The sequence below is a fragment of the Rhinoraja longicauda genome, chromosome 18 (assembly GCF_053455715.1).
Source record: "Rhinoraja longicauda isolate Sanriku21f chromosome 18, sRhiLon1.1, whole genome shotgun sequence".
In the NCBI taxonomy this organism is placed as follows: domain Eukaryota; kingdom Metazoa; phylum Chordata; class Chondrichthyes; order Rajiformes; family Arhynchobatidae; genus Rhinoraja; species Rhinoraja longicauda.
Window position 1 is genome coordinate 11,127,758 of NC_135970.1, and position 13,069 is coordinate 11,140,826.

Genomic DNA, 13,069 nt, shown 5'->3' on the forward strand with positions numbered 1-13,069 from the left:
GAGAGAGAGAGAGAGAGAGAGAGAGAGAGAGAGAGAGAGAGAGAGAGAGAGAGAGAGAGAGAGAGAGAGAGAGAGAGAGAGAGAGAGCGGCGCGCGCGCGCGCGCAGGGAGATTCACCAGGATGTTGCATGAATTGGAGGACTTTGGTTACGTGGAGAGGTTGGATAGGCAGAGCTTGCCTTTCCTGCAGTGCTGGAGACAGAGGTATAACCTGATAGAAAGTATTTAACATTGTGAGAGGAAGAGAGTAAAATGAGATTATGATAAGCTAGATAGTTAGAACCTTTATCCCCCTTTGGTAAGGTATCAAAACAAGGAGGTATGGTGTGTTTGTTTTTAGTTAAGTTTAGAGACACAGCGTGGAAACAGGCCTTCGGCCACCGAGTCGGTGCCGACTAGCGATCCCCGCACACTTACACTACCAACACACACTAGGCACAATTTACAATCATACCATTGGAGTGTGGGATGAAACCGGAGAAAATCCACGCACATCACGGGGAGAACATACAAACTCCGTACAGGCCGAAGGTATTTATTCACAAAATGCTGGAGTAACTCAGCAGGTCAGGCAGCATCTCAGGAGAGAAGGAATGGGTGACGTTTTGGGTCGAGACCCTTCAGGACAGTCACTTAAAGAGACAAAGATACAGTCCTAATGTGGGCAAATGGAATTAGTCAAGTCAAGTTTATTTGTATAGCACATTTGAAAACAACCCACGTTGACCAAAGTGCTGTACATCTGTTTAGGTACTAAGGAAAAAATGAAACATACAGTAGCACACAAACATAACAGCACATACAAAACAGTTCACAGCGCCTCCTCAATGGGCCTCAAACGCTAGGGAGTAGAAATAGGTTTTGAGCCTGGACTTAAAGGAGTCGATGGAGGGGGCAGTTCTGATGGGGAGAGGGATGCTGTTCCACAGTCTAGGTGCTGCAACCGTAAAAGCGCGGTCACCCCTGAGCTTAAGCCTAGACCGCGGGATAGTGAGTAGCCCCAAGTCGGCCGACCTGAGGGACCTGGAGTTAGAGGGGTGGGTTAGAAGATTTTTGATGTAGGGGGGGGAATGTCCATTTAGGGCTTATATGTTAGTGTTGGTGGGCACAAGGTTAGCATGGACGTGATGGACCAAAAGGCCTGTGGCACACCTCAATGACTGCATCACACTCTTTCCTATTTATTAGGTTACCCCCCTATTCACCCCACTCGAAAGACATACCCCTGCCGAGTGCCTGTTGATTGATGCTGTGCCATGGATGCAGGCAGCTTTCAGGTTCCTCGGGCAAATGGTTATTACTAGGATGTCTCCCCGGAAGATATGTCAGCTGGCAATTCGACCACCTGGAGCATCAGAGCCTGTGATGGCAAGAAAGCAGTCAGGCTGCAGTGTCTGCGAAGTGTTCATATTTTCCAGAGGACATGGACAGGCTTATGAAACAATGGGAGCAGAGAGCTAGCAGGAGTCAGTTGACACACTGGCCTGTAGCAAGATCGATGGGCCTTCATCTGACCATTTATTTGTGGAGCATTCTCTGCCATAGTATTGGACGGAGGGAGGGAGGGAGGGAGAGAGAGAAAAAGAGATAAACTTCCACAGTAAAAACAGGATGGATGCAGCTGACGGTTTGTTCTGCTTCAGAGGCTGGGCTCATCTGCTATAGAATAGTATTTAGTGAATGGGAAAAGGGCCACCAAGGGAACTTCTGAAAACACTTTTCAAACATTAGCATTCTGGAAGTAAACAAAAGCTGTCGGCAGCCTGGGGTCACCCAATGGTCACAGAACCCGGCATTAGATTCACGACAACTGCCATCTCTGTTCCAAATTCCACTCTCTCTCTCCCTCTCTCTCCTTTTCCTCTTAATGTGTCTTCTTTCGTTCCCCGTCTTTTTCTCTCTTCCCCATCCCTCTTTCTCTCCCGCACTCTCCCTCTCACTCTCTCTCTCTCTCTCCTTCTTTATTTTGACCACTGTTGATTTTTTTTGATTTTTTTTTGTTCCCTTCCCATTGCAGAATTCTGGATATGCAGAAAACCACCCAGAGGAAACGTATTTCCAGCGACAGTTCGGTTGCTGAGGCTCTCGCTCACAGTGAATCGCTCAGAGTTTCAAAGCCCTTGCTCAGCAGGTGAGGAGAAGCTTCAAAGGAGAAGGACACAAACCCCAAACAAAACACCAGTTGCCTGAAAGGAGGAGGAAACCGCGGGGAGGGTGCGCGAAGCTGAGCTCGATAGAAACACTCCACAATGCAGAGTTTTAAAGGGAGGCGGAAAGTGACCAGACTCCCTGTTCTTTAGGAACCGCATGGTTCCCATCCATCTGCGCAACTCTCCTGCTTTAAGTGGCCCTTTTTCCTCTTTTCTTAACCCCCTGGTTCTCGAAAACAAGTAGGTCCACTGTTCCAATTGGTTTGGGGCCATTGTTCAAATTTAAATAGAAGTGACCTCCATAGAACGTTAATGGTGGAAAAATGTCAGATTCCAGGGTTTGACGTGTTCTTCTGTAACTGAATCCAATTCAAGGAGAGTGTGGTGGGGGTGCTGTAGTTTGGCTCCCTTCCCGTCCCTCCACCACCCCCCCACCCCCCTTCTTCATGCTTTGGTGGAACTTTATTGAGGCCAATGCCCCATAAAACAAAAAAAAACACTGCATTTTCCCTTTGACTGCCTTCCGTGAAGTCGTTCCAGCATCATTTGTTGTGAGTGCAGTTCACTTCTCCGAATTCTTACTGTTTACGATACACATCACACCAATTTAAAATCTCACTCATCTTCACAAGCGCTGACTGTTACAATAACTCCCGTCTGGACAATACTTCAGTCTTAGAATACTTATTTTTGTTCACAAATCTCTTCATCTTTGTAAATTCAGGCCCTGCACTGATCCAAAATCCACAATATCTGGACTCATGACCACTGGTCGTGTTCTCTTGAATTGCCACCCTAAATCTCCCCTGAATTCTACTTTCCATTCTTCCACTATCATTCTATTTATTCGGTAACATGCTATGCAAACCATTTGTCTCCTATTCTACAATGAGGATTAGTTGCACTACGTCAAAGACACTATATAAATGTAAGATAGACACAAAATGCCGGAGTAACTCAGCGGGACAGGCACCATCTCTGGAGAGAAGGAATGGGTAATGTTTTGGGTCGAGACGTGTTTCAACCCTGTTGACTGTAGATATATGTATTCTCCTAATGTCATACGAAAATAGTTTGCAGTGAGATCCCAACTAGCCACACCCCAAGACCATTGGGGAAGAAATAAAGGAAATAGTTAATGGTGGGACCACACTTGGATTATTGTATTCAGTTGTGGTCACTCTGCTTTCGGGAAGATGCCATTATTTTGGAAAGAGTGCAGAGAAAATTTACAAGAATGTTTCCAGGACTCGAGGGCCTGAGCTTTAGAGAGTGGTTGGGCAAGCTAGGATTTTAAGAGGGAAAAGATTTAATAGGAATCCTGAGGGGCAACTTTTTCACACTGGTATGGCCAAACTAGTAAATGGGATTAGCTTTGATGGATGAGTTGGGCTATATGACTGATTGTGATGAGGCTTGCCAGTCAGTTGCCAACTGGGTTCCCACAAGTCTGAGGAGTAAAGGGATGTAAATTCCTCGTGCAGTTGGCACAAGGAAAAAAGGTGGGTGAGTGGCAGACTTGATTGCTGAACAGAGACCACATATCTCTGCAAAATTAGGGAAAACCAACTCGAGCCTCCACACCCAGATTGCTATCAGTGCATCTTGCTGCTGGCCAAAAAATATCAATAGCTTTTGCCTGCTGTTTATTCTGGGCCCCAAGGATCTTTGGCTTTATTTTTCTTCTAATGGGCGATTGATCCATTTCTTTAATCAGTCAAAAGCATGCAGCATTTTCTCATACTCAGTTGAAAGGCTAACCGATCCTTCATGCCCTGTTTACCTGCTAAGCCGTCATTCATTGTAAAGTCTCAACATAAAATTCCAGTAAAAAGAGCAGTAAATTGCTCTAAATTGCATCCATTGTTGTTTACAAACAGTTCGCTGATACAGTGATGGGTGAGATCGTGTTCCCACCCGGGCTGGAGGTCCATATGGACCTTAAGACGTCCACTCTTCTATGTCTTCATCTCCGTGTGTACAGAGTGTAAAGTGGAAGCTGGAAACACTGGTGATTTGGTGCCAGTCCATCTGATCTTCCACCTTGCTGCTAGATTTCTTCATTGAGTGGAATGATGGTTGAAGTGAGACCAGGACTTGTGAAAGTTTACTTCAGAGAAATTCCTAAACTATTCAACCTGCTGAAGGCGAAGCAGTGTTTTCTTCATGAGAAAACCAAGCTCTCTGGGCAATTTTTATCTGTCCCAGCGGTCAGACCCTTTGTTGGTGATGATAAATCCCAGTAACTTCTCCACAACTTAGACTGGCACATCCGCGGTTACCTGACGCTGAATCCCTCCTTCACAAATAATGGAGAGACCATCACGACTTTCCAATGTGTTCTTAGTTACTGATAAAGAGCAGGCACGGGTAATCTAATAATTGAGATTGAAACATACTAGTCGAAGATGTACCCTAGAATCTACTAAAAGGGGAATCATGCAAGAAATCTTCAAGCAAGTGGTGAAAATTCACAGATGCCGCACTGGGAAGTTGCACATGAATAGCTGATAACAGGAAATAACCACTAATAATCACGCAACACTGGAAATCCATTAAAACCTGTCTAGAGCACGTTGGCATGGCAGCTAATGCTGCTGCTGTTTCTTGGCTACTGGGCCTGGGTTTAATTCTGACCTTTGGTGCTCTTTTGTGTGGAGTTTGCATGTTGTCCCTTGAGCACATGGGTTCCCCCTGAGTGCTCCAGTTTCCTCCCATGCTCCAAAGTCATGCCAATAGGTTAATCGCCAATTACATATTGCTATAAATGGCATGTGAAGAACAATAAATTCTCTTCCACAGAAGGCAGTGGAGGCCAATTCACTGGATGGATTTAAAAGAGAGTTAGATAGAGCTCTAAGGGCTAGTGGAATCAAGGGATATGGGGAGAAGGCAGGCACAGGTTACTGATTGTGGATGATCAGCCATGATCACAATGAATGGCGGTGCTGGCTCGAAGGGCCAAATGGCCACCTCCTGCACCTATTTTCTATGTTTCTAATAACTTGTCAAGCTACAAATAGATAAAGAGAAGGGAAACAAAGACTCGTGGGATTGTTCTGCAGTAAGCCAGTAAGGTCAAAATGGCCACCTGTCTTAGCAAGGCAGATCCACAAATTAAAGATACATCACTGGGAACCAAATTAATGAAACAGCACTGAAAAATCCAATAATAAATGGTACTCTGGTGGAATCCATTAATTAAAAGTATATCTCTAGAAATTCAAAGCCAAACAGCACAGCATAGGTTATCCACTGATTAAAAGTACACTCCAGGAATCCAAAGTAGATTGCACAGCGATCAAACTCCACAAATTAAAGGAACAATATTGTAAATCACCAGTGCTAGGCACCTCACAATTTATGGCCAGAATCTACTGACTAAATACACTGCACTGGACCTCCACGATTAAAGGATTCACAGTACATGTCGTGAATTGTCAGGTAACAAGAACAGAATGCAAGAGTATGTTCGAGGATTGTACTAAATTGTAACCTGTGTCTCTCTTCAATGCTGCAGAACAGGTGCCAAGATAGCCAGTGTGCATCGATCGAATACCACAGCAGCTGACTTTAAGCCAACGTCCAAGCCGCCCACGACGCAGGGTCCATCTCCAGCTCAGCCAGCAGCAATGTCAAGGTAAGTGCCTGACAATGAAAATACCGGAGATTCTGGTGCAACTACATCTTTGTCAAAGGCAAGCTGAATCATTTCATGTATTACTGATGAATTGCCCACAATTTAAGCATGGACATGGAGCTAACAGTGCTAATTTTATTTATGTGGAGTTAATCCACATTGTAGCTCTGGCGCTGATGGTTGGATGTGCAAGATTAACGTGTATACTTTGCCGTCTCCATGATTGAGCATCGGTGCATTATTCCACCTTCCATTATGTGCTGGCAAGTTCCTGCTCTCAGGGAATTAGTTATGTTTGTGTAGTATGAGTGTAACTGACCACATTGCATCCGCACTGGGAGCTCATCACAGGAATGTCAGTAAATAGCATGTCATGGATTAAAAAGCTGCACAGAATAAGAGTAATTGATAAGCTTAAAGAAATGTGGCTCCTTAATGAAGGCCACCACCTTCTGTGGCGCTTTGATCAGGAAATGTGGCAGATCCCTGGATGAAAAGCTTTATTTGAGTGAGGTGTTTGAAACTGATAGAGAAGTATAGAAGTTCTATACTGGAAAACTATTTTTCATGTATTTGCACCTTTGCAAAGAAGTTTGTACGTTTCTTTATCACTAGAAATTGGATGAGGTAAGAAAATTGTAGTTTGAAAGTTGATTATTTCATGATTTTATTTGGAAATAATGAACTAGCAAATGAGTAACAGTTAATGGCTGATCAGTAAATGAAGGCATTTGAATTACAGACGGTGTTATCTTCATAGGGTGATAGAATCATACAGCACAGAAACAGACCCATAGTCCCAACCCGTCTCTGCCAACCAAGATGCCACATCTAAGCTAGTCCCATTTGCCACATTTGGACAAATATCCCTCTAAACCTTTCCAATCCATGTACCTATCCAAGTGTCTTTTAAATGTCGTTATTGTACCTTCCTCGACTACTTCTCTGGTCATGTACTCAACACCTTCTGAGAGAAACAGTTGCTCCTCAAGTTCCTATTAAATCTTTCCTCTCTCATCTTACACCTATGCCCTCTGATTCTTGATTCTCCTACCCTGGGTAAAAGACTCTGCATTCACCTTCAATCCCCTTCATGATATTATACACCTCTATAAGATCATCCCTTGGCCTCCTATGTTTCAAAGAATAAAGTCCTAGTTTGCCCAGTCTCTTACCATAACCCAAGTCCTCGATGTCCTGGCAACATCCTTGTAAGTCTTCTCTGTACTCTTTCCTGCTTAATGGCATCCTTCGAAGGTGACCAAAAATGAATACAATACTCCAAATGCAGCTTCACCATTGACTCTGCCACCTCGTTTAGCTGCTCATCTGCCTGCCCAACTGCAGCTGAGCCAACAAACTGAAAAGATCCGTTTTCAAAATGATGCAAGCTTCTATTAGCATTTGATTAAAAGATCTTAATTAATCTTGGAAAAGTCAAAGCAGATCGGTCCATAAAATTCCCTTAACCACAGAATTTATATATTTCAAAATAAGACTGGAAGATTGGATGTGAAACGTCACCCATTCCTTCTCTCCAGAGATGCTGCCTGTCCTGCTGAGTTACTCCAGCATTTTGTTTATTCTGTGGAAGATTGGAAGCAGTTCAGTCAGTGAAATGTTTTGAAAGGAACAGGAAATATGAAGAGAGAATAGAGGAGGAGGTCAAGTTACACTCTCACTCTGTCATTTATACCCACATATTTCAAGTTTCAATAATTCAATATGCTGAGCAATATGTACGTTAATGTTGGCGTTACTGGCACTTGCTTTCCATGTGATAGAGATAAAGCAGCTTTGTCGGCATCAGAAAGGTGGCGACACTTGTGTACTGCCTAAGCAAGGTCTGTGATTTTACTGGGTTGCGTGCAAAACAAAGCATTTCACTGTACCTCGGTACACGTAACAATAAAGTTTAATTGAGTCATTGAGTTGTGGTATAAATACAAAGTCCGATCTTGTTTCTGGACACAAGCTGAGGTGTGGTGGACGTCATAGTCTCAATTATACATCGAATGAACTCGTACTCCAGTGTACTGTGAATAACATTTTAAATGGGTCTCAGTGTGAGGGCCTCACTGGGCATTGCCGCGGCACCACATGTAGTGCTGCTGCCTCAACTCCATGGAACCTGAGTGGAATCCTGACCCGCCAGCACTGTTTGCACGTTCCCACTCTGTGAATGTGTGTCTTTCCCCTCAGGGTTCCCATGTCCTCCCACCTCCAAAAACCGTGCAGATGATTCGGTTAATTGCTCCTAGTGTGGAGGTGAGCAGTAGAATCTGTGAGAGGAACAGTTGATGTGGAATCAAAATGTGGAAAGAATGAAAGGGTTTGGGATGGGATTAGTTTAGAAATGTGTCTTGATGTTCAATAGGGTCTTGGGTATTTGAGTGGAATTCTCAATGTTTGATGAAATCAACTTTGTTTCAATATTTATGGAGTGAGGATGCCCAAACTTCCTAGTCTTTGCTTTTAAAATGTCCGCCTTCATCCGTGCACGTGGGAGACCAGACATTGAGGTCACATCGCTTTTCTTGTTAATTCTCATCAATGGATCCAAACGTAAAATGAGAACTAAACCACACAAATGAAATGAAACATTGCTGCTCAGTGCAGATTTCTGCCTTGTTATCTCCCTTACTCCCACTCCGATCGCTGTTTTTGGTTCTTTACTGTTTCTAACCTTGAGCAAAGGTCACATTTCAAAGGGATGACCTATTACTCCGATACCAGCCAACCGACAGTGCATTTCATCGCTTTCTGCTTTAATGACTGAGATCGTTGCCACAGCATTTCCTTTTAGCATTGGAACACAGCTTCATTTATTTAGTGGAACCACATCGTATGAAAGCTCCAGCATCTGTTTTATCCCGAAAGATCAAATGTGTTTGAAAGTAACTGGCAGAACCACCTCGTTTTGTTTGATGTGCATCAAGCTCTGGCTTTCAGAAGCAACTGTTAATGATTTTGTTTTTTTTCATTAATGTACAGTATGTCCTTTAATGAGCTTCCCCCCAGGCAAGCACCGTCCACATTGGTCTAACCTTGCAAGCAGTCGGGTACCCACAAGCACCACACATTTCCTGAGCCAGGCTCACTTCCAGGGCATCTGAGATTCAGTGGTTTGGGTATAATTACTGACAATAAACATCACGTAGGGAAAATGCACTAATTGGGTGAACAAGCGGGTGAACGAGTGGGCTCCTGTGTTCGGTTGTCTCAGGGAATTGGGCCGAGGATTTATCGTAAAAGGGCATGCTAAGTATGGCTTGTGCAGGCAGCACACGGTGCGCCCACTAGACTAGTGCAGAGCTTTTCAGAGCAGTGCATGAATTGACAAAAGCAGGAAGATGCATCCGCAGTGGGGCTGGGTAATTGACAGAATGCATGGGTGAGGATTGTCTGCTTCTTGTGCTATTATATCTCAGGGAAAAGGAGAAACGTAACAGTGCACTTCGTTATCGTTGTTGCAACAGGCCAAAATCAATCAGACTATGGACACCCACTTGTGGTGGTATGTGATGCACATAATTCAGCAACAAAACTCTAGCCAGTCATTTCTGCCATTCCCAAACCCCTCTTGGCCCTTACTTTCTGTATTCCAATTGCATCTTAGATCTCTGTCACTGGTTCTTTTGAAGAGGTTGCATGAAAGCAGCCAGCAGGACAAAAACAAAATATGAACGACATTCACATTTAGCATTTAATGTTATAAACATCACAACGCTGCTAATGGATGAGTTACCAGGCACATCCAAGATTGAAGTAGGTGAGACCACACCACCCCTCATGTGTGCCCCTCCATTCAATAGGATCTCAGATTTTTGTCCTTGACTCCATAACCTTTGTTCCCACTGAATGCAAAACCTCCATCTCAGACATGAATATACTTGATACATCAGCCATAACTCTTGAGGTAGAGTATTTGACGAATGACAATGCTCAGAAAAGACATTCCATTTCATCGCATGGGTCAATCCATTATCATGTTGGTTGAATAACGATGAGTCAGAATACAGGGAGGGAGACTGACTATCTGACGGAGTGGTGCCAAAACAACAAATTTGATCTCAACGTCAGCCAGGCCAATTAGCTGATTGTTGACTTAATGGAAGGGAAAGCTGAGGCACCATGAACATGCCTTCATTGCCGAGATAGAGGTGGAGAGAGTCGATAGGTTCATGTTCCTGGGAGTGCCTTTCTCTAATCTTGATGCAATCACAAAGAAAGCTCGCTAAAGCTTCTACTTGGAGGTTTTAAGCGGATTCGGCATGTCACCGAACAGTCTTATTGTTCAAAGGTGTCAAAGGTCTTTTATTGTCATGAGTTCCGATTAAGGTACAGTGATATGCGGATTACCATACAGCCATGCTAAAAAAAAGCAACAAGACACACAACTACATAAAGGTTAACATAAACATCCACCACAGCGTATTCCCCACATTCCTCACTGTGATGGAAGGCAATAAAGTCCAATCTTCTTCCACTTTATTCTCCTGTGTTCGGGGGCACTGCCTCTGGAAAGTAGCTCATGTCACCAGAGTCCCACCTCATCTCTCTTCTTGCTGCATCCTTCAGGTTCAAGAACAGCTCCTTTGCATCAACCAGTCTGAAGAAGGGTCTTGACCTGAAACGTCACCTATCCATGTTCTCCAGAGACGCTTGCCTGACCTGCCTGACCTGCTGAGTTACTCCAGCACTTTGTGTCCTTTTGTGTATTAATTAGTATCTGCAATTCCTTATTTCTACTTCTTCCCCATAACCATCAGGTTCTTGAACCACCCTCTACAATCCTAACCGCAACCCAACTTCAACGACACAACTCTTCAGAACCACGACAGACGTTGCGTTACATGCTTTGGTTTTTACATTATCACGGCCTTGTTTACTTAGAATAACTGACCATTTATTGTATACTTATTGTTGTAATTGTTTTTTTGTGTGTCCGTAAAGTTGCAGCAAGCAAGAACATCATTGTTCCAGTTCATATCCAGTGCATCGGACAAATAAATCCCCCTCTTGAATTGGTCAAGATGATTCTAATAAGTATTTTAATAGACCAGAGAGAGGTGGAGAAGGAAATATGTTTTTGGAAGATATTCCAGAGCAGAGGACCAGAGAGACAGGTTTTAATTTCAAGAATGGCTTTCTTGTGAGTAATTTGGTTGGCTACTTCTGTGGTGCTTTGATCAGGAAATGTGGTAGACCCCTGGATGAAAAGCTTTATTTGAGTGAGGTGTTTGAAATTGAAGTTTGACAGGATGTGTGCATGGAGATGGATGGAATATCAATTGACTAATCTGAGATGGTTTAATGGAGATAATTTGTATTTATGCAGTTCTTGGTTGCCACAGAATATCTCCCAGCTTTATAAAAAAACAATAAAATAAGTTGGTTTATTTTTTGTTGTAATGTTGAAAATGCAGCATCCAATTTGCCACAGTCCTACAAAAAAAGGAAATAAAAAGTTAAAAAGGCACTGACAGATGAAGGGATCTATTGGTGAGTGCTGGTCAATAACCAAAGATAATAGAGCAGAGCAAGATAGACCAGTCGACCCTAAAAACCGCAGTATGTCATGGCGCCATTTTAGTAGGCAGAAACTTGCAGAAACATTTAAAAAGAAAAAGAACAAAAATCTGTGAATTGATAGATGAGATATATTTTTATGGTATCATCACACATACTGTTCCCCCAAAACACTGATTACACTACGAGAGGCTTAGCGAACGGCGGGTTTTTCTTACCAAAATGGCAGACGTTACACTCCTTTGCGTATTACACTTCAGTATACGCGATTTCAACGGAGTGGTTCATCTTGCTCCTCTAGTATCTTTGTCAATAACTGACTGGGCCAATGCAGACTGATGATTGGGGTTGGAATAAACAGAATGTTGATAGCTCGAGGAATAAATAATGCTAACCGGTGCTGTGGGTATATGAAGATCAATGTTTGGACCTCCCCACAACAGATCCAGTCTTTATTATGGGTCATGTTTGGATTGAGTTTCGTAAATGTGACCGTCAAACTGTCGCCTCCAATCTACCTGTCAAATGTCCTGACGGTAAATAAATTCGTTAAACACAAGCATTTTATGGTATTTTGAAATGACTTTACTTATTTTAATATTATGTGCTTCTAAATGCATCTTAAGAAAACCTATCAAACCTGGGGACAGCATGCGACAGTGACCGCAATAAGCTACGATACTGGCGACAAGCCAGCTGTCGCCGAGAAATTTCAAACCGTTTGATTTCACAGCGACGCGCCGAGATCCACTACGATCTTTGGAAGACTCCTCACGATCATACCCGCCGACACCCCGGCGAACTCAGCCTTAAAATCGCCTAAGTGGGACAGGCCCTTTAATTGTCCCTAGTGTAGGATCGTGTTAGTTTGTGGGAATCGCTGGTTGGCGGACTCGTGGGCCGAAGGACCTGTTTCCACGCTGTATCTCTAAACTAAGCTAAATCAGAAATTGGCCACATAAAAAAGTAGACATCATCAGTTCTATGGGTAGAAAATTTCATTGATTTCCATTTGCTAAAATGGTTGTTGCTTGTAATGCCTAATCGATTAGTTCGTTCTTTGGGTAAAAAAAATATTAGTGGTTTAGTAAGTATGTATAGAATATTGATGAGGTTTGAAGGAGTTCTCTGATTTTTGATTAGCAATTTGGGCACCAATCACTGAACTGGTTTCTGCTGAGACCCAGTCTGGAATTTTTTTGAACAAGAAACTATGTTTTCTTTGTTTTCTCCACTTGCATAATATATCGTACAGAATCTCAGGATTCTCATGCCTGAGAAAAAAAAATTTCGCAGTAAACTATGAAACCTCTTGTTGTAAACAATATCAGTTCGCTATTGCCCCCCAGGAACGACAACCAAAGTGCACCTGTCATCCTCAAATTCAAATTAATGTCTAATTTCTAAAATCACGAGCCAAATGGTGACATTTGCTTTTGTTGCTGAAGCTATTGAATGGCCCTAATATGCATAAAATCATTCTGTCAGGTCTAGTGCTAACGATTGATTGATTGCTACATTAATATGTGGAACTTGACCAAATGGCCTGCTTCTGTGCTTTACATTTTGTATAATTCTATGTTTTGACATTCTTTAATGAGAACACAAGGCTTTGTTCCATTTCAGCCCTATAATCATACTTGTTCACTTCGTTTTCGTCTCCAGTACCTAACTCAATCCTTGTAAGAGCCCATTGCTGAAGGAATGAGTTGAAATATGTGGTCCTGACTCTTTTACAATTAATCCT

At 43.0% G+C, this 13,069-nt stretch overlaps 1 protein-coding gene across 5 annotated transcripts in view; it reads left to right on the top strand.

The window, feature by feature from the left end:
* The window catches only part of dgkza (diacylglycerol kinase, zeta a), a 567,459-nt gene that overhangs the window by 461,686 nt on the left and 92,704 nt on the right, over window positions 1-13,069 (top strand). For all 5 annotated transcript variants that reach the window (XM_078415104.1, XM_078415105.1, XM_078415101.1 and 2 more), the window contains 2 exons: window positions 2,018-2,131; window positions 5,671-5,790. In XM_078415104.1, the coding sequence (XP_078271230.1) occupies window positions 2,018-2,131; window positions 5,671-5,790 (234 nt within the window). The remainder of the gene's footprint in view (window positions 1-2,017; window positions 2,132-5,670; window positions 5,791-13,069) is intronic.